The 21,611-nt window shown below is 42.9% G+C and overlaps 1 protein-coding gene across 1 annotated transcript in view; it reads right to left on the bottom strand.

Annotated features, from left to right (window-relative positions):
* The window catches only part of LY96 (lymphocyte antigen 96), a 327,458-nt gene that overhangs the window by 26,341 nt on the left and 279,506 nt on the right, over positions 1–21,611 (bottom strand). The window contains exon 4 of the mRNA XM_069621218.1: positions 12,959–13,011. Coding sequence (XP_069477319.1) covers positions 12,959–13,011 — 53 coding nt within the window. The remainder of the gene's footprint in view (positions 1–12,958; positions 13,012–21,611) is intronic.

Genomic DNA, 21,611 nt, shown 5'->3' with positions numbered 1-21,611 from the left:
TGCCACCGCAGGCAATGTGCTTGCCCTCACCTTATTGCAACAGAGAGTTGCACTTGACCCTTCAATTCATGCACCTGTTAAACTAATTGGTCTGTGTTTTAAGAGGTGCTTGGTGGGCAATCAACCTCAGTGCAGACCCAAGGTGCCCTACATGGGCCTTAGACCTGGTGTCACAATAGGGCCCAGGGTTTGTTGCGGATTTACCACCCTACTGACAAGTTGAACCACCAGGAAGGGGTTCTACACTTTCTCGTTTACCAGGGTCCAGGTCGCCAGCTAGAGGAGGGTATATGATGTGTCCAAGTCCCTCTTTGCCCATGGGCAAGGCAACACTACCAGGGGACTTCAACACTTTCTGCAGGATAAAAAAGCCATCATGTTCCAAGGGCCTTTCAAGATCACCTGCCACCATTTGAGGTGTTCCACCATAGAAAAAATTTACTCTGTGGAGTACAGGTGTAACCTGGCTGTCTCCAAGGCTTTCAACCTACCTGCTGTGTTCACTGCTCCTGGTGGACAGCATGTATCCCACTCATTTACAGCTCCATGGATTTATACCATCTGAACTCTCTCTTCAAACTTCTGCATACAATTCTTTCATGGTGCTTGCTGGCTATTTGTCTTGCACCTCTATTTAGCCTTAGGATGAAGTTTACCACCATCTGTGGGATGCATTCCCAAGTAACCTGCCATTAAGAAGGACGAAACCCTACATTATGGCCCACTACTAACCTAACACCCTTGAAAAGCGTGAGCCTCAATGAGGAGGACTGACATCTGAGCAATGCCAGGAGTCAGTCTTCTGTATTCCATATTTTCGGAGCCCACTGCAGGATACCGACTCAGTGCTAAATTCTTACTTATTCACTCACCATTCATAAGGAAATACTGGTTAGCTTGTTTACTTCCACTTTGCAATACGATTAAATTCAGCAGGTTCCACATCTGATCAGAGGTGACAGTTTAAGCCAAAATATGGGTGAAGCAGCACTGGAAGATTGTTTAAGGGGGATCACGCACAGCCTGACCCAGCCACCTGCTCTTACTCCTGATGCAGCACTGATGCCCAAGTGGCTGAAATTGCCCATGGATCAAGGCAATCCTGCACAGCTTGCCATGGGACACCAGAGACATGCATACAGAGGAGAAAGGCAGGTGCTCTTGGGTTTATATAGGTACTAACCCAATTCATACTAATGTGGCAAAACAGCCAAATGCTATTCTCATGCTTGAAAATAAGTAAAGACAAGAGGAAAATAATTGGAATTTGTAAGATTCTCAACCCAGGAGGAGGTATGGTAGATTCCCCAAGCTAACCTCTAAAATTCCCTGGCGTTGACAGCCAATGGCCACTGTGTTGGCGTTATTTTTCACTAAACTAGGGTTTAGGGCATATGATGGCTGTTTACCCAGTCACTATCCCGCACATACAACTTTTAGAACTGGGAATTCAGTTAGTTATTTGGATTACATTTTAATCAATTTAACTTGGTGGAAAGTTGTCCATGATCTTATTGGTTTTCCCCTTTCAAGAGGGACTATTTACTGGTGATCCTGGACCTGGCTCTAGGGACGTTTCATTGTCCCACTCCCAATCCTACAACCAAATATATTGCCATCACAAGGTGTAGCAGCCAGTGGACATGGCACTGGGGGGCTCTTGCTATAGATAGAATATGACCACTTCTTTATAGTGAATTTTGTTCCATCTTAACCAATATTCTTAGTAATGGAATCCCTTCTAGCAATTTTGATAATTACATGCTCTTCTACTTTTATTAGGAAAGAATATATCAAAAGACATACGTGGTGGGACAGTGAATGGAGATGAGCTAAGCACACTTTTCTTTTGGCCTTGAAAACTCCTGAAGATTAAAGATGAATCCAGATTATTAGGCTGAGTTTGGCTTGTAAGTCATTGGTAAGATCTAAGAAGAGAGAAGAGGAGAGCTGAAACTGGGAACTATCGCAGTTTTCTTTAATCAAGCTGGCTTCTGGAGAATTGTGATACATGGTTTCGATTACAACCAATTTGATTTTGAATCAACTATTTCTGAGCCATTTTGGTATGAGAACTTCCGGAAGGTTTATAGTACTACTCCTGCTGAGGCACTTTTACCTGTTGAATCCTTATCCTATTAATTGAATCAAGTTTCGAACCATCTGATTTTTGCGAAGTCTGAAGTGGCTTAGCACTTGCAATCCAAAGATCTGGGAAGGCACTGGGTCCCAATTGTTTATAGTTTATCAACTGACCTATTTAAATAAGAACCTAAAGCTTGAGTTTCTGTTCTGACGAAACGTTTTAATGTTAATGGATTTAACATAGATTTTAAGTTGCACACCTCTTGGCGTTTGACAGACATATTACCATATTCGAAAATGTTTCATACAGTAAACCTAGAAATGATGGACCTATTGCTCTGTTGGGCAGCCTCGATAAAGTCTACACCAAAGTGCTTTTGGACGTACTGGAAGATGGGGTTAATGTCACACTCCCCCAGAGTCAGCAGTTCTGTGCCTCCGCACAGACAACGCAACATTAAGACGCATCCTTGGCAGCTTCCATGACGTCTTCTGGACAGGCTGAGCAGGAAGGAAATATACTACCTGTCGTTATGCATTTGCGCATACAGTCACCTGACATGCTGCCGCACATGCATGTGGCACGCGCCATGATGCTGGAAAAACTAAAAACTCAGTGTCTTCCCGGCTCCAGCACTTATCAGCTGATTACCTGTGAGTGGCGTTGTCCTGCATCTTTTGGACATCCTTGGCGTTCCAGACTTTAGCAACTCTACTTGCATCTTGTTCTTTTGGATTTCCCTTCGGTTTGGTTTTGGTGAGGATCTGGACTATGTGATCTTGTATTGTGATCAGCATATATGCTTATAGATTGTCAATTTTGGATTTGGTGCCCTCTTGAATTTGTTTTTCTGCTTCTATTAAAGGAATCAGGACTTTGGACTTCTAAGGATTGGACCTGGATTTTTTCTCTCCTCCCCTTCTACCTTGTGCCCCCTGCATAGGTCCTCTGTCCCTGCCCTACTCTTGTCCCTCATATATCTGGAACTAAAGGTATGATTATTTCTTGGGGAAGGTGTTTGGGGAGCATTTATTGTCCTGGCACTGATTTTTGTCTTCTTGTCTTTACAGCTACAGCGATTGCCCTTCCTATCTTTTTTACCCTTTTGTCCAATTAGTTAGCCAGTAGAGTAATGTTTGTGCTTTTGTGGCTGGCCCATTGTGAAGGCGGTTGTTAGTTCAAATAGGACGCAGTCTGTGCTGACAGTTAATGAGGAACATATTCTTTCAAATATGCATTCTGGTTTAGAAGGAGGTGGGTCATTGGATCAGAAAGAAAACAAATCAACAGAGCACAATTGAGCAGTTTCAGAGACCGATCAGTCTTGAATATTTAAACTCGCAATTTGTATTAACGTTTGTTTGACAATTACATATTGCATTGAAAAGCAAACATAAGGCATCTTTTGTTAAGGAAGTGTGTTAACATGAGTGCCTACAACACAAGTTCTGATAACTAAAATATATATATATACATTTATGAGCAAGTAATCAGCATGTAGAACATACCTTTAAGGGTAATACCAAAATAGAATATTAGAGGGCACTAGGTCCGTTAATATTTAAGAAAAAGTTAAATGGGGCATATTAAATACATGGTTGGTTCACTTGTTACTATGTTTCAATTTATCACAAGTGATTAGGGGGAAAAGTTTCCAGGTTATTCATCTGTATCTTACCAGCCAACCGTGGCAGGCGAGTGCCCACTTTTCTTGCAGCAGTGGGAATTGGCTTTGTGGCAAAATTACAGGTAAGTCACAGCTAAGTCATTCTAACACTGTTTCCACTATCCTGGGAGAGGTAAATAATTCTGCTAGTTATACTGGAACCTGTAAACAGGTTACGAAAGAGGGAAGTGAAGGAGTTTGAGACAGCAGTTGCATAGAAAATTCACCAACAGGTAAATCACCTTTATCTTAGAAATACCAGACCTTGCAGCAGTATAGAACAGTCCTATGACACGGAGATGCCTCAGAATAAATAGCATTGTAGATACCCAACAAAAATAGATCCAAAAAAAAAAAGAAAAGCATTTAAAATAAATTAGGAAGACACCACTTATAAAGTTACTACCAGTACAGGTAAGTAAACCTAACCGACCCTCCTAAAATTGAAGTTACGGGTTAGAGGGTCGCAATGTTAGTCAATACGCCATAAGCTAACATGCAGGCTCCTGCTAAGGATTTTTAGGGTTTGGTCGGTCCAGAGGAAGATACTTTGTCCCTGTGATGCAGTGAAGCCTTGTGAAGAGTTCCAGCAAAGGAGAGCAGGCTAGTCCATGTCTGCCCTGTTTTACCGTGAAAAGGCCCCAAAGTGAAGACATGCACAAGACGTGCAGGAGCTGCAGCAACCCAGAACAAAGGGATGGACGAGCCCTGTGGATCCTCAGATGACTAACACAAGGAGAAATGCCAGAGCTAAGCCTCAGCAGAGCACACAGTGCCCCAAGTAAGTGTCAGATTCCACAGACCTGAGGTCCATAGACAAAGGCAGCTTACAGCCTTTTGAAGAGGGTACCCAGTGATGTTATGAAAATAAAATAACAATTGAAATGTTACCGAAAAAAATATAGAAATATAAATATATAGGGGTGGGGGCAAAGGGTTAAAAGGTGTGGGGGTGGTTCAGGTTGGGGTTACAAGCATGGGGAAATTAGGAATTTGGGGGACCGCCCCCCCAACGATTCCCCAATTTAAAAAATAAACCGATATTTTTTTGGTATCATTTCATTCATTATAAATCAATTTGGTAACATCACATAGAACCTTTGAAGAGGCCCAAGTGAGATAAACGATATGAAGGCTGGTGGGTAGGACGTCCAGACGAGGAGCAGCAGCAAGGGTGGCACACGAGAGGCAACATTGGGGGGATTTCCCAATACTCCTAGTCTGAAGACTAGAAGGGTGCCTCTACTCCACAAGCAGAACCTGCCATGCTCATCCCAGCGAAACATAAGCGGGGTACCTGAAGGAAGACTTTTTGTCTGCCCAGCAGCAAGAGATGCCACCAAGTCAGGAGACATTCAGGCCATGGGCTCCGTGTGATTGTCCCTACAGAAAGAACAGCAGCAGCTGATGGCAACCAACTTCCAGAGACATCTCGCCCATCAAGATGGAGGATCCACAGCCTCAGTGGGGCAGATCCTTTGTCATCTACCAGCACCACCTGCAGGGATGCTTTGAATTGAAGAGGAGGAGGTTCCTAGCTGTCCCTGCCCGGAAGGGGGCACCTTTGCAGGTTCAGTCTGGTCGAAGAAGAAGAAGCAGGGACCTGGAACAGGATATGCCTTTGATATGTAGAGCTTCCAGGAATTCCTGGGGATTCCTCCTCTCAGCAACAGTAGAAGCAGGCCGAGATCTAGACTGATGACTATGTAATGGCGTGGCCGTGGGGTCCGAATTGTTATACAAATTCCGACCCACAAAGAATCAGGGAGGGCTCGCCCCGTTCTCCAGTCATACCCTGTGCACCTATTGAGTTTTGGATTGCTTTCCAATCAGTGGAAAGCATCCCATATTCAAACATTTATGGGAAAACCACCTACCAGACAGGCAGAATGTGTTTTCAGCCATGACTACACATACCTGGTATACATCAGTATTTTCTGGTCATGGTGTATTATGCTCTCCCAAGCTGGAATGCACATAGTGCATGCCCAAAAATGGCCATATCCTCTCTTCAGTACAAAGACTGCAAGGATGAGCTGGAATTCCTTTGGGAATTTTAGAAGAAACAGGAAGCAGACAAAACACCATTTTGGCCCCTTCATGGTGTTAGTAAACATCCACGTGGTAAGATGACCGGGCAGCCATTTTACTCAGTGGGTTAAAAGAAGCGATCTGCCATCATCCCTTTTACTTTCAACTATCTGTGTGAAGACGGTCGCCCCGGGACATGTAGGGGGCACCTTGATGTGCACTCACCCGTTGGTATGTTATGGGCCTCCCAAGGGTGGCCATTAGAAAATGAACACATTAAAGAAAATGCGCGAGCGTTGTGGTCCCCAGTGAGATAATGGATTAAGTCTCATTGTAGATGAAAAATAGTTAGGGCTACACAAAGGAAAACAACAGCAGTGGCCCAATTGGGTCTCCAGCCTTACCCCTACCTGGTGAAAAGTCTGGTAAAGTCGATTAGAATGCCCAAAACTAGTTTAAGAAATAGGAAAAAATAAATGTAAGTCTACTCTGAGTCAGAAAATTGACTGTCTGCCCTTACAATAACCTGCCAATAAAATCCAATTATTTTCTCTTCATACAATTCAATAAATGCTTCTTAATTCAAATTGTGGATCTGCAGATTTAACTGCCAAAATATCCAACAGTCAAAAAGCTCCAACGCTGAATGGATTTTCACCAAACCAAGCAAAACACATGTTTTCCAAGATGCCAGCTCCTCTCAAAGGTTTGGTGCAAATCCATCAAGCTGATTTTTCTATAGGTGAAAACAAAAGTTTCCTATGGAGGTCTGAATTGGAAATGCAACTGTTGAGACCCTCCTATACCTTTGGCCCACCTGACTAGAACTTCACAAATCTGTCCAGACAAATCCAGAAGGGCATGGGTATCATTTTTGTCGGATTGGTCAAATGCCATCAAGGGTATAAGCATCTCATAAATGCCTTCTCTACTGAAACACTAGATTAACCATGACTACAGAGTCACTATCAATAGCTCTGTTATGCGGTTCTATGTGCTTTCGACGAATCTATTTTGAACGCGGCCACTTTCATCATGACAGAAGGCACGTTTGCTTTTTCCTCGCTGGGAGTTTCAGACAAAAATTTGTTACAAACAGAAGTTACAAAGTTAACAGCTGAAATGTTCTTATCCCACCAAATCCCCACCCTTTACGCCCCCCTCCACCCACCCACTTCTTAGAGACTTAAAGTTATGCCCACCCCTCCATTGAATTCCCCGTAAAACGTACCCTATTTCCGTCTGGAATGTCTATTGTCTGGCAATCTCCCCTCAGTCCATCCTGTGATGGCAGTTCATTTCTTCACCTCCCTGCCGCGCAATGCATAACAGATCATAGCACGGCACTCCAAGTCCTGCTCCTACACACGCCAACTGTCGCCTTAAACCAGATCCACCGCAGAGCGCTGGACACAGAGCAATCCTTTGCGTTGCATTTGGCTAGGAAGATGACCGGCGAGGAACAGGACCAGGAACCCATTCAGCGAGGAAGGAACAGCGAGGAAATTGCACTGCGAGGAAGGAAGTGATGGCAAGTAAGCGTTATATGTGTAATGTATGTATATATTACAGGGTTGGTTGCTCTCCTCAATGGAAGAGCAGCTTATAACTTTGGCACCATTTGACGATTCTGAACAATAATATCCAAAGAAAAAGTTGTGTGCGGTTTCGTCAAGGGGGGGAAAGTCACCGGGAGGCCCCAAGCTTTCTGTAATCCCGATTGAATTGCGTTGAAAACAATTTCTGTCATGCCTACAGCCTGAATCACTCAGATTTTTGGAGTGGCAGCATGGTTCGAAAAGAGTAACTCGGCAGCCCAGCATACACTGACCATAAAGACGCACACGACATCACAGATGACACCACAAAGGGCACCATCGATAATACTATACATCACAATCATCGATAGCATCACATGTCACATTACCAATCTGTTGACATCAATATGTGTCGGGAATTACGGTTGCATAGCTTACGATAACTGGCACATTTCTATGGTATTTAGATTTTTCATTGTAACCATAAGGTCATTTTAACAAAGTAGTTTTATTGAAAATATATAGTCACTGAAAAAAAGTTGTTTTTTATATTCATGCTGAAACCGTTCTTTCATGAATAAAGGATAATTTTGCACGGCCATGTGAAACTATACAAATGAAATAGGCATATGTTAGAAAGGATAAGAGATGCCTTGCAATACAATGCAATACAACACAGATTTAATTGATTATTGCTACAACGTGGCATGGGAAAACACACATTGTGTTTATTAGAGGATTAGTATTTATTATAGAAGTGTAGCTAAGTTGTTTTGTAGCAATTAGCAATTTTTAGCTGGCAAACCTCAAATACTTTCTTGATGGTTAGTTTTATTACTGTCTTTGTTACTTGACGTTGTTTATGATGCATGTTTGTCGAGAGATGTTATAACAAACTGTAGTATTGTGCAATCAGCATCGGGCATGAGGAGGATTGCAGAACGGAGGACGGTGGAATAGGAGGACTGCTGGAAGGGAGGATGCAGAGAGCAGGGCGTGTTACCAGCATCCGGATGTCCATATTTCATTTACAATAAATAATATTACAAGTTATTCTTCCCTTGTCTGTGTACTGCTGTACAACAGGACACTACATAGTGGCGACGAAGGGGCACGACTTACCAGTGTTTTAAGAGGATCCTTCTGCAGTCTTGCAGTATCGGCGAGCCCTGCTGTGCCAGCCCGTCTGATATTGAACGCGGAGGCTGAGCAGCGCCATCTGGGGTGGCGATCTATTGAAGGTAAGGGCGCTGCGGGGAAGAGTGTGCTGGTGTGAAGTCTGAAAAGATTCACAGAAGCTGGTTGTGCCAGATGCCTGTTTCAAACAGTTAGAGGAAAGGGCCCGGCAACATAGATTACGTGCGGCCATTTTAGGAAGTCAGGCACCAAGTGAACAGCATATGTACTACATAGGGCCTCATCCTCTCCCCAGTACTTTAAAAAACAAAGCTAAGTGGATTTGGATTTCATAGACCTTGTGCTCAGGACAACTAGGAAAATAAAACAGAAGGAAGAGTGGAAGTGAGAAAGTTGTACATATTTAAAAAAAGCGATCTGGCCTCGCTTGCCACAGTAGTTCAAAGGGGTGCAGGAGACATGGCCATGCACACTGTACCCCCACCAGCTATGTTTCTACCATAGGTTGGGGAGCCCACACTACCATGGAAGTGGTGGCTAAAGGCCTTTCAGCATTATGCAAATGTAATGTGTGGTACAAATTACAACGCTGAAAGAAAGAAATCTCTATTCCTATATTGTCTGGGACCAGCAGGTCAGAAGATATATTTGAGGACCTGCCTCATTTAACAGCAGAAAAGAGCGGCAATGTGAATGAATATGAAAAGTCTATAAAGAAAATGAACAAACATGAAAAAAGGATCAGCACTATGCTGGTAAAGTATACGTCTGGAAAGAGGACACAAGAAGAAGGGGAGAGTGTAGAGCAGTATATTACTGCTCTGCGAAAGCTGGCGAGGACTTGCAAATTCATCCAACAATTTGAGGAGAGATTAAGGGATTGATTAATGTTGGAGTGTATAAGCAGTAGGTTAGAGAGAGGCTTTGGGTGGATGGCGACCCACCTCTAAAGACTGTTCTATGTATGGCCAAGGTGGTTGAACACAAAAATGTGTGAAAGCTTTGGAAAGCAGGGTGAAAGAGGTCATAGTTAAGGCTGCCCCAGATGCTGCCCCTCCTCAGCAGTTTAATACTGAACCGATTACTGCTGTGAGCAATCAAAGTGTGAAGAGGAGATGGAACAGTGATAGCAGAGACAACAGGTGGAACAGCAACAACAGGGTCAGCAGAAGAGGCCTCTGCACAGACTAACAGAGCGGATGAGGCAGACAACCTCAAAGGGGGCAGGCTACTTCGAGAACATGTTACAGGTTTTCCCAGTGCTGAGAATTATTTGCAGAATCTGCAATGTAAGAGGGCATCTGTCTTGATCCTGTACGAGTAGGAATGCCTCCACAAACTGGATTGGAAACAAAGAAAATTATGAAGATGGTGAAGAGTGTATTTCAGTGGTAGGGAATTCAGAGGAAGATGTGGACAGTCCAAAGACTATAGTCAATGTCAACGGTGTGCCAGCGGTGATGATGGTTGGCTTGTGAGCTAAATATACTCTCATTCCGGAGGTGGAATGGAAGAGATTTGGACCAAAGTATCTAGGTGAAGTAGACATCAATCTAAGAGTTTATGGTTGGGCGAGGCTATACCTTATCGGCTGGTTCAGCGCATCCTTAGGTTTCAAGGAAAGAGAGGCTATGAAATGGATATATGTGGCGAAAAAGGGAGCCTCTCCACTTCTGAGTTGGGCGCAATAGAAAATGCTGAGGGTCAGACTGGATCCAAATGCATATAAATCGCTGTTTGCCATAGAGACCTCAGAAGAGAATGCACAATAGATACATGTGATGTATTCAAGGCTGAGGTTAATGCTTAAACAGAGTTCCAGGCCGGTGGTCAAAAGCTGGACAATATTCCGCTATCCATGAGGGATGAAGTAAAATTGGAATTTAAAAAACTGAAGGAGCAAGGGATCATAGAAAAGTTTGGGGAAGATCAGAATTTGTATTCACGAGAGTAATCAATAAATGTGTGATCCCAGAAAGACGTCCTTTGCCTAATATTTAGGAATTGATTTCAGCGATGGGACCAGCAAATGTGTTTTCGACATTAGACCCCACTTTGCTGTACCACCAGGTTGAATTACATAAAGAATCCAGGCATCTTACTGCATTTATAATGCCAGAAAGATTATTTAAATATTGCAAGATGCCGTTTGGTGTAATCTCTGCAGCATCAGTATTTCAAAAGATTATGTACAGGATATTTGATGGTGAGGAACGTGTTTCTTCAAAGATGGCATTTTGGTTTATGCAGAAAACAAGGAGGAATATGACAGGAGGTTGGAACGAGTATTCAGAAAACTGTGTGATGTCGGAATGACTGAGTAAAGAAATGGAATTTCACCAAAGAAGAATTTGATTGGAACGATAAAACACATGGCCAAACCAAGTTACAAAGATCAGGTCAGGAAATTTTTAGGTATGGCAGAGTATTACTCAAAGTTCATTTGAGAATTTGTGGACCACACGGTTGCTCTGAGGGGAGCAATGACGATGGGTATAACATTTGCAGTAGATGACAACTGGCAGAGTTTCAATACATAAAGGGAACGTTGGCAAGAGCGCTGGCATTGCAAAACTACAAGAGAGCAAGGCGGACAGTGATCACAACAGATACAAGCAATTTTGGACTAGGGGCCATTCTAACACAGATGAAGAAGGGAAGGAGCATGTGATAGCATTTGCCTCACGCTTACTTAAGGGACCAGAGATAAAGTATGCAACCATAGAAAAGGAAGCTTTGGCTATCAGATGGGCCGCAGACAAATTCAGATGTTTTGTCTGGGGGACAAGATTTGAATTGCACACTGACCACAAGCCTTTGGTTGAGGGGTTTACTACAAAATGTCTGGACAATGGGTCCAGTAGGATAAGGAGATGGGTGTCCAGATTACAAGAGTTTGACTTTACTGTTACATACATACCTGGAGTAAATTATTATGCAGCAGATTTTTTGTCCCGGATGAAAATGAATGTTGAAATCTATGGTGATAGTGAGGATCAGGAAGTAGTTTTTGGAGTATCTGAGCCATAAATTCCGAGGCAAGAATGAAATGAGCAAATGCTAAAGGATACATTTTTAGGGGTAGTCATCAAGGAATTAATGGAAGGAGGGTTGTGTAAAATGACCATGTAAAGTTTGGAATGGATAGATAATGGGCATGAAGGTCATCAAGACTAAGTGCAGGATTGGAAACAGCGATTGGTGGTCTGCGTGTGACACTCAAATTGAGAAAGATCGTCAGGAACTAATAGTTTTGAGTGAGTGAGAAACGTTCAATGGCTCTCTTGGACATACCAGGGAGATTGTGGGAGAAACTGGCGATTGGTCTGATTGGGCCAATATGGAGTGGTGGTTGTCAGACATATTGTGTTGTGGTAATAGATGTGTTGACCAGATAGACGGAGCTGTTGATGATGTTGCATTTTTTACAGCTGGGAAAGTGATTGAATTTTTTGAAGAGATATGTGGTCGGAAGTGTTATCCCGATGTGACTCTTACAGATCATTTTACCCAATTCAAGTCAAGAGAAATGGGGGAGTATTTTAAGGAGAAGGCTATTACGGATAAGACCAGTGCCATTTATCATCTCCAAACTAACAGGGTTGTCGATAGATTTAATAGGGTGATCAAAGAGGCCATCAGATGGGCGTAGCCTAATGGGAAAGACTGGAAGAATGCTGTGAAGAAGACAATGGTGGCTCACCAATTCACACCTCATTAAATCACTGGGGTTTCTCCTTTTGAGCACAGCAGGGGGAGGAAGGTCAGTACAAAACGGGTTCCAGGATGGATAGGTGATGTGACCAGAATGGTGGTGGCATTGGATTATGTAAGGGAGAACATCAGGGAGAGGTAGTTGAAAAACAAAGAGTTGCAGGATAAGAGATGCTTCAGGAAATTCCTATCTCTGCAGGTGGATAACTGGGTTAGGATCCGACTGCCTGCTGTTTTGAGAGGTGACCATGTCAGTGGTCAAAGCCAATAGGGTGAGTCGATCAAATATGTGGTGAGAACTGAGGATGGAAGAGTATGGAATTTAGAGAGGGTGATGGTTGTGAGGAAAAGGATTGGTGAAGTGATATCTGGTAGGAATGATGTAAGTGTGAGTAATAGGCATGGTGATGAATGTTCCTTGCCAAATGAAACAGATATGTTGAGGTCAACTTCAAGGTCCAAAAAAGGCTATCGAAGGCTGAGATATCTGGGAGACTACACTCAACCGTAAGAGGCCAGCAGAAAGTCCTGATGAAAGAAATGGGATGTGTGGTATTGTGCCATCAGTATCGAGCACAAGGAGGATTCCAAAACTGAGGACGGTGGAACGGGAGGACCGTTGGAAGGGAGGATGGAGAAAGCAGGGCTCCTTACCGGCATCCTGATGTCCAAACTTTATTTACAATAAATAATATTGCAATATATCCTTCCTGTGTGCGTCTACTGGTGTAAAACAGGACACTAAATAAACCAAGGCACAAGATAAAAAATAAACAAATACAATACCTTTTTTAGACGTGGTAGGACCAGTCGCCTTTCAATGTTCATCAGTATTGTCTCTGTAAAATAAAGATTAATTATTGACTGTTTATAGCTTAGAAGAACCAGTAAAATACAACTTGCGCATATGATTACTGATCAGGTCTAAAACTAATATTAGTTTGCCCCAAGTGTCTTTTCGATTTCAGTTTAACCCCATCAAAACTAAACACCTGTCTGTACTAACAACTATTAAATACAGTCTTAACTGGCCCCAAGAACATGCACCAGTTCATTCTCAGAGTTTAAAAAACGTGGGTGTCACCCTTGACGGGAAGGTATCCCTGATTTGTCAAAACAATGCAGTAGCCAAATCTTTTTTGGACCTCACTAACTTACATTCCCTCAACAAGTCCAAGCAACACTGCCTTCACAATTCACTCATCTTAATTACACAATTGGACTATAAATAGGTACTTGTACACTATAAGGGGTTTAAAAAATACTGTGTCTACGCATTTGACCCCACTGGAATTCAATGGGGACATGGCAAAAAAGAATTCTGTGTTCCTCTCTCTTGCCACTATGTTAGCAATGAGGCCGAAACTTGGCTGGAGCTCCTCGTGGCTTCATGCAGAAGGGATGTGACATAGTAGTTTGGGCTGGACTGCACCTTTTGGGATGGGGCCAAGGCTATGCATACATGTACCCCTTATGGAATGGCATGGCAGACTACAACACAATGGTTTGGAGCATTGCACAGAGCAATATCAGTGGTTAGGATTTATTTAAAAGAATCTTTCCCTCTCTTTTCAGGTTTGGGCACTTATTGATAGCAGGTGGCCACAGAAATACGAGTAATACTTGTCTTTTTACTTCTTTATTTCCGAAGATATTCATAGGCAACCACCAGTGAGATAGTCTTGGGGAAAATTATTTTAGACTCAAAGTAGCAATAGCTACTGTGCTAAAAAAAAAAAACAATGTACCTGCACCAGAAAAGCTATACAAATGGACAAAGCATAGGTATGGTGCAAGTCTAGAGCTTGGTCCAATCAAACGAGGTTTGTAAAGACTTTTCAGAAAGCCCCAACGAAAAGCAGGGGTGTTGCTATGTCTGGAAAAGATCAGGGGCTAAGCTAATATCTGGACTGGCGGGATTCGGGGCTAGCTAGCCTTTTGGCTGTAGCCCCTGGGCTTCTATCCGGGGCTACAACCAAAAGACCCGTGACTATAGCCCCCTCAGCCCTCCCTTAGCAATGCCTCTGACGAAAAGCTTTATGCAATAGTCAGGAGAGGGGATTTGGTAGCCACATTAGATTTAGTGAAGCAAATTGTTAAGGCCCCTTTCCCAGATTTTCCCAGGTGATACCGTGATCCTGGACATATTGGGCCCGATTTACAAAAGCACCTCTCAATGGAAAAATCGAATTGGAAAATGCTTTGTAAATCAGACACATTGTCTTATCTACCTGCATAGAACTATGCTGACTTTGGTAGAAGGGTATGGCTTCCTACATTGTGATTGCATAGTTTAACCCATTGCCTGCTGTTTTTTAAAGTAGGTCATTTGAGTGCTGACCAAATAAGGTCTGCTTATTTGACACAAAAACGGATTGCCTTTTTCCTACTATTTCAAATGGTGTTCTTCATATCAAGAATAACAATCTGAAAGTCTGTGCAAAACAATGACTATAATCAGGTGAACGTATCACAAACTTTATTTTGCAGAGTGTGTATACACATCTTTAAAATACAGTAAGTGGATAACCTAGATGAGATCTTTTAGGTTAGCATGAATTAGTATTCTGATACTTGCAGACTTCCATTTAAGATGGAGAAAGTAAAGCTACAATAATTCACCTTTTGCATGACAAGCTTTAATAAATCTTATCATGTTGATTTATCATTTGATTTGTGTATTTTCGAAGTCAGAGCTACAACATAGAATATTAGGTTTAGTTCATGAAAGTCAAACATTCACAAATAATTGCACCTTGCTGTAAGAGATGAATTGTGAAATAAGGTAGTCAAGTGCTAATGTGTGTGATCCTGGGCAGCTTGTTTACTAACATAGTGCCCAACATGTTAACATGTCCAGTCCCGAACATTTTAAAATTATTAGCAACTAAAAGTAATGTTTTTATCAGTGTGCACTTTTCAGAAAAGCCACACATGGTTTAAGTGGCTATAGTTTTGCTGCATATATAACAAATGTGAAATGACCATTTCTATATTTCACACCACGGTTTCTTTCTTGGCACGCTCATTGCCACGCCACTTTAAAAAAACATGGCCTCTTCGAATCTTAGTCTGTTTGGGTAGGTTCATCTTCCTGGTAACCTCTAATCTGTGTCCATTATCTATTCTAATAAATAAATAGGTGCACTTTACTCATTGCTTCCGATCAGCCTCCTTCATCCAGGATGCACAGACGGTACATTCTGTGAGGCTGCTAATCTGAGTTCTGAACCTTTACGGTATGTGTGCCTTCTTTTCGTAGGTCTACTGACCTGTGTTCTGCCTCTTTACTGCAGCCTGTATACACCTGCCTTGTCGTTGCAGTTGCTTATTATTCTCATTCTAGCACAGATGAAAGGGACTTTAATGGAGACCCCATGCTTTTTTTTTAATAGGTCCTATAGCAAGGTATCAAACTATTGGATGTGACGGCAATGGCGAATTGGGATGGTGCACAGAGATCATTTTGGGGTCCATTCATCTTTTTGGTTCAGTGGTCCCCAAAGTTGTCTTTACTCGTTGCGATGGTCCTGACCTAAAATGGACAGACACAGTCTCACCTGGAACAGAAGACAGCACAGGAGGCAAACCAGCCCCATCAAGACCAGGACTCTGTCTGCAATTTGTTTAGCTGACCTCCTTTAGAAAATACATAATCCAATGGATGCAAATGGAGTCTGGGCCTCAGGAATAACATCGCATCATGCTGAGAAGCTTTTCCTTCTCGGACTGCAGGATGCTGGACGTTCATGATACAATGTACAAGTGTGTAGAGGTGCTGCTCATCCATATTAAGACCTCTTTCCCACAAGGAGTAATCAAACCATCAAGAAAAGCACGGGACGCCTCTGCTAAAGCAAATATAAATACAACCTGTCAATACCTGTAATATTCCCAGCTCTGAACCAAGCAGGAGGCTTTGAATCACCATCTGTTGTATAAGATGTAACACCTTAAATTGTGGATTTACACATATTATGCATTACACTATCCCTCTGTTCTCCCTTCCTTGACTCGTCGCGCCTTGAAACACTTGTGTACAGGAGCGTTACAAATACCATATCATATATCATTACACTAAGTCAGTTGGCTGTGTCAAACACTGACTACAAGCAGGTGACCACCACACAGACTCTTCTGGGTTGTGTGCAAGTCTGAAAGAAGTACATCCATAGGTGGAGTAGTTTGAAGAGATCTCACGTTTATCCATGTCAGATGTGAAATAGTAAACCATTTCAGGATTTTAGGTTGACATCATATTTCGTTCTGATGCATGCATTCCTACATTTATAATATGAAGAGGAATACAAGATGAAATGCAATGAAAATGCGAGGACTTATACGACCTAATTTAAGTGAGAGCACTGTTTTAGCATATTCATGTGTGTCTCCTAACAGTTACTCTGCATGCATTTTACTGCTCTGTGCCAGAAGAGGAAACATGCATATGCTTGAATTCTGATACGGCCAACTGTTTCTATTAAATGTAGGCAGTTAATAAAATGAATACTATTGATTTTTACTCATTTCCCTATGACAAATCTTTCTGTTAAGTGTAAATGTTTGAGACATTCGCAATTAAATAGGTTCACCTGATATCAAAGACCACCACGCACCACATTTAGCAATCAAACCTTCCAAAACACGAAATTGAATCATAAAGTAAACACCTCTTTTGTAGCACTTCACATTTTTCATCACATCACACACAACAAGATATGCATGCCATTGTCAAACAATGACTACGAGCATGTACACGTATCACAGTTTCTTTTGTTGTGTGTCTTCAAAAGTACAGTAGTAAAACTCAGAGGAGGATATATGTTGGGCTCACATGACTTTATGTTCTATGATATGACAATGCAAGTGGGCATTTGGATGAATTGTGTCTTCTAACTAGCTAAAGGTTTTTAGTGGCTTCCTGTAGTTTAAAGTTTGACCTAGTCCGCGGACGCATGTGAAATAAAACACCCCCAAAAAATAAATAAATCTCCTTTCGTTAGGGGGTAGTGGGTGGACTCATATGAATTATGTGCCGTCCCACCCTGGAAAGAAATCCTGGCTTCACCCCTAATTGACTTAATTGTTTACAGAATTCTGAAGCAATTTTAATATTTCTACTAGTGAAAACAGTGGCCCTGTTCTGTAAATATAAGTCATGGCACCTAGCTGTGATGCTGGGAGGCGGAACTGCTGTTCTCTTCCTTCTAAGACGGTTCCACCGAGGGTTAGGTGTCAGAATGATGAATTTCTCATTCGGACACATACGCAAACAAGCAGTGGTACAGCCCATAGGTCTGGGCTGTATTATGAAACGTGGCATCAGATGACGCAATAACATCATATGCCTGATATAGCCACCGTATGCAAAAGTATGCATGTGCAGGATCTTTCGTCATATGTAATTTAAAATCCTTGGGTGTTGTACATTACATGCTATAAGAGAGGGTAGGGCTGGTGGTAGTGAGAGGAAAGGGATAGTCAAGATGCTAAGTACTCATTTTATATGTGTGAGTAAGATTTTATTGTGTGCGTGAGTGTGATCCGGGGTGTTGTTTCCCCCCTCAGTTCCTTCTTTGTAAAGTATGCTTTGTGAACACAGATGCTTTCGGCTAGATCATGAGTGGGCTAGTTCGGTTGGGAGGAATTATGGACCGGATATACAGGTATATACATTGATATATATATACATATATATGAGAATTATAAGGATAAACCAACGACACCATAAATGAAGAAAGGTGTGCAATGTAACTATTACATAAGGTAAAGGCTGTTAAACTTCAGAAACAATCTTTGTTGGAGAGCTGCAATTCGGGACCCAAACAAGAAGCAGAGGGTTCCAACCTTAATATTATTTCTTAACTTAAGTCCTTGTAAATGTTCAGGTTAGGCGGGAAAATCCAGCCACATTGCCCAACCTCCCTGGGAGACCTCACAGACTGGTGGCATATGGGGTAGTGTCAGATGCAGTTAGTTACATGAAGTATCTGTGCTAAGTGGCCTTCAGTAAAGTCTTTTAGGTTCTGCCATATTTGGATCCTTGGCAGATGTGGGGTGCGGGTAATAGCAGAAACGCCTTAAGGGTTAGACCTTTTAGGCACATATGCATTCAGTGTCGGGTGAAGCTCTAGATTGAACTGACCTTAGTAAGCATACACACACTGGTTTTATTTTATTTTAGGACTCCATCATTAGTCCAGATGTAGTACTATGACTTGCAGAGTAGCTATACTGGCTCAAGAAGGACTGAATCCTGACCGTCACTTTCTTCGGTAGGTCTCTGGTGGATTATGACCATGCCCTCAGTTTGCACTAACAAAGAGGAGGCCTGGGTGATCAATAACAAAGATGCCCATTGGGACAGGTGTGGAGATATTGTGAATTGAGAACAAGAGAGTCCAAGGGCAGGGCTTTAAGTGGGCCGGGGCCTGCCGGGGCTGGGCCCCGGCAGGCTCCGAAATTTCGTTTTGAGGCGGGGCCCTGCCGGGGCCCATTAATCTCCCCTGGCAGCCCCGGCCACTACACGAAATGGCATTTTTTTCTACAGCCTGAAACGCTCGCTCGTTTGCGAGAGCTTCAGGCTACAGAAAAAAAATGCCTTTCAGCCATAATGTTGGCGCCGCACCTGCGAGGCATCCCTTTAATCAAGAGATTCCCGTCGGCCGGCACCACCATTATGGAAAAAACGTGAGGCCGCTGAAAGCAGAGGCCTTGCTTTCTAAATACTGGAGCTGCCGCGCATTCGCGGGAGTTTCAGTATTTAGGAAAAAGGCCTCTGCTTCCAGTGGCCTCACCCTTTCAGCCTTAATGGTGGTGCTGCCCCTCCCCAACTGGCGAGGGGCAGCACCACCATTAAGGCTGAATAGGCAGGCACTGTCCCCTGCCAGGCAAGCCTACACAAAATAAATGCAGAACCCTCTCCCCCAGAGGGGAAAGGGTGCTAATCTCTACGAAAGGCTGCCTGGCAGGGGTGGCAGTAGCCCATTGAGCCCGGGCTCGTCAAGGGGGCGTGGCCTAACGGGCCATCAAGACCCCCGCTGTTAGGCCACGCCCCCTCGATGAGCCCCGGCTCGATTTGTAGTGCCACTTAAGGCACTGTGACAAGAGTAAAGTTCAACTTGTCTTTATTAAGTAGTACGTGTTTCAGTTTTATGTTTGAAAAACACCTACATGAGTTGGGAGGCTAACCTAGAACTAACAGGGAGTCAATCTGTAGTAGTGTCAAGGTCGGCATGACCCAAAGCGGGGTTATCTAGGTGTTCCCTGCACCGTAGGATGTTAATTTCTACAAACCTAAAAGCACCAAACCCCATCTAAAGAGTATCCATTGCCTTCAGGGACATCCTATTCTATCATTGGTGGCCAACACAAAAGTCCAAACCTAAACTTAATATGTTCTTTAGCCTCATGCCTAAACCTATGCTTCCAAAAGAAATGCTCTTCAATTCTTGGCCAACAAAAGTATTTATAAACCAAGTCTATCAAAGTCTGGCCCTAATCTATAAACAAAACACACATCATGATTCGTTGGACAATTCTCTCTAGGGAATAATCACTGTTCTGACCTTGCCGCAGTCTCTTGGTTCTTCTAGATTTTCAGACCTTTCCAAAGTCTTTCAATTCCTTCTCCAGTTCTCTCTATGGTCTCCAGACATCTCCTTGGTTTTCCTCTACTTGCTTGTGGGTCAGGTTATATGTTTCTTCCTCTGTATAAGGTGATGGAATAGATACTTTCCTTACACCAAGTATCCACTCATCCTTCCGAGAACGGACTTGGAACACCTCAGATCCCACTTCTCTTCAATCTGCATCAGAAAATGTCTTTCTCCAACAGATAACTCATTGGCAGTCCACTCCAGTGAGTATTCACAGGGTTCATCATTCCACAGTCATCAAGAAGCGGTTACAAAGAGTAAAGTGCAAACTGATAGATTGCTAATACCACATACTCAGGCGAGAGGAGCTGGTACTTTCATAAAGTTGAGTTACATTTAGACAAATGGTTAGAAGCCATGTAAAGAGTTCATTGGTGTCTAGGGTAAACTCAGAGACTGCAGCAATATAAAAAAGCCAAAAGAGGATTTTTTGCTGTGATACAAGAGCCACGTTTTCAAGGTCGATTATCTGGTTCTATTTTAGAACAACGCATATTATTGATCGCGGTTAAATACATTTTACTGGGTTGGTTAAGTGCAAAATATGGGTGGAGACTCCCCGTGTCCAGAACCTAAACTACACCAACCCTTCTTTCCATATACCTAACCCCAAACCCCATCTACCAGTTCATGGTAAGAAAAATGTGGTTAAAAAGAATAAAGTGATGACACGTGTTTCGGTCTCCCTGAGACCTTTTTCAAATCAGGGCTATTAGTCTTGGATTCCTCTAGTGCCCCTATTACATTTGGAATTAATCCTCCACAATAAGTGCCCCCTCGAGATTCTGTGCAACACGCGATCAAATGCTGTATCGGTACGAGAGGAATCTAACCCGCTTATTGTGGAAGATTAATTCCAAATGTAATAGGGGCACTAGAGGAATCCAAGACTAATAGCCCTGATTTGAAAAAGGTCTCAGGGAGACCGAAACACGTGTCATCACTTAAGGGCACTTTAAAAATTAAAAATAAAGAAACCTCTTTGATAATTGGGCGCAGTCTTCTTCCGGGTTATTCATACTTTATACTTATGTTCAAGGGGGTTTTTCCTTGGCTAAACCCACAATCCGGTGAGACGCGACCATTTGCATTTAACGACCAACCTAACCAAACTCGACCACAACTACACCAACTTCATCATAGACGGGAACCTAATCAAGGTTTCCAAAGAAGTGAAAACTTTAGGAATATACCTCGACTCCTCCCTAACCTTCCACAAACAGGTTAGCTCGATGGCATCCTCCACGGCCTACACATGTAAGCTTATAAGAGCAGCCAAACCCTTCTTATCCACCCAGAGTTGCATTACACTAGCCAGATCCCTGGTACTATCCAAACTAGACTATTGTAATGCCCTCTACATAGGAGCCAGCTAGCAAATCCCCAACAAAATTCAAACGCTACAAAACAACGCTCTTAGGGCAGCGCTCAACATTCCCAGGAGGGAACACATTTCCAACATCAGGAAATCCCATTACTGGCTCAGCACATCAGACAAAATCCTGCTTAAAGTAGCATCGCTCACCCACAAATGCCTGAACAACGCTGCCCCACACTACCTGGCAGACAGAATATGCAAACACACCTCCAACAGACCCACCAGAACCTCCAACGCTAACCTGCTCATTGTCCCCAGGTTTAAACGCACCAAAATGGGCGGCAACAGCTTCCAGGTGAAAGCACCTCAACACTGGAACTCCTTACCACCATCTCTCAGAACACACCAATCTTACTCACACTTTAGACGCAACTACATCCATTGGATAAAGAACACGAACCAC

Source organism: Ambystoma mexicanum, chromosome 5q (genome assembly GCF_040938575.1).
Source record: "Ambystoma mexicanum isolate Mex_15411 chromosome 5q, UKY_AmexF1_1, whole genome shotgun sequence".
In the NCBI taxonomy this organism is placed as follows: Eukaryota; Metazoa; Chordata; class Amphibia; order Caudata; family Ambystomatidae; genus Ambystoma; species Ambystoma mexicanum.
This window is presented reverse-complemented; position numbering and strand designations above follow the sequence as displayed.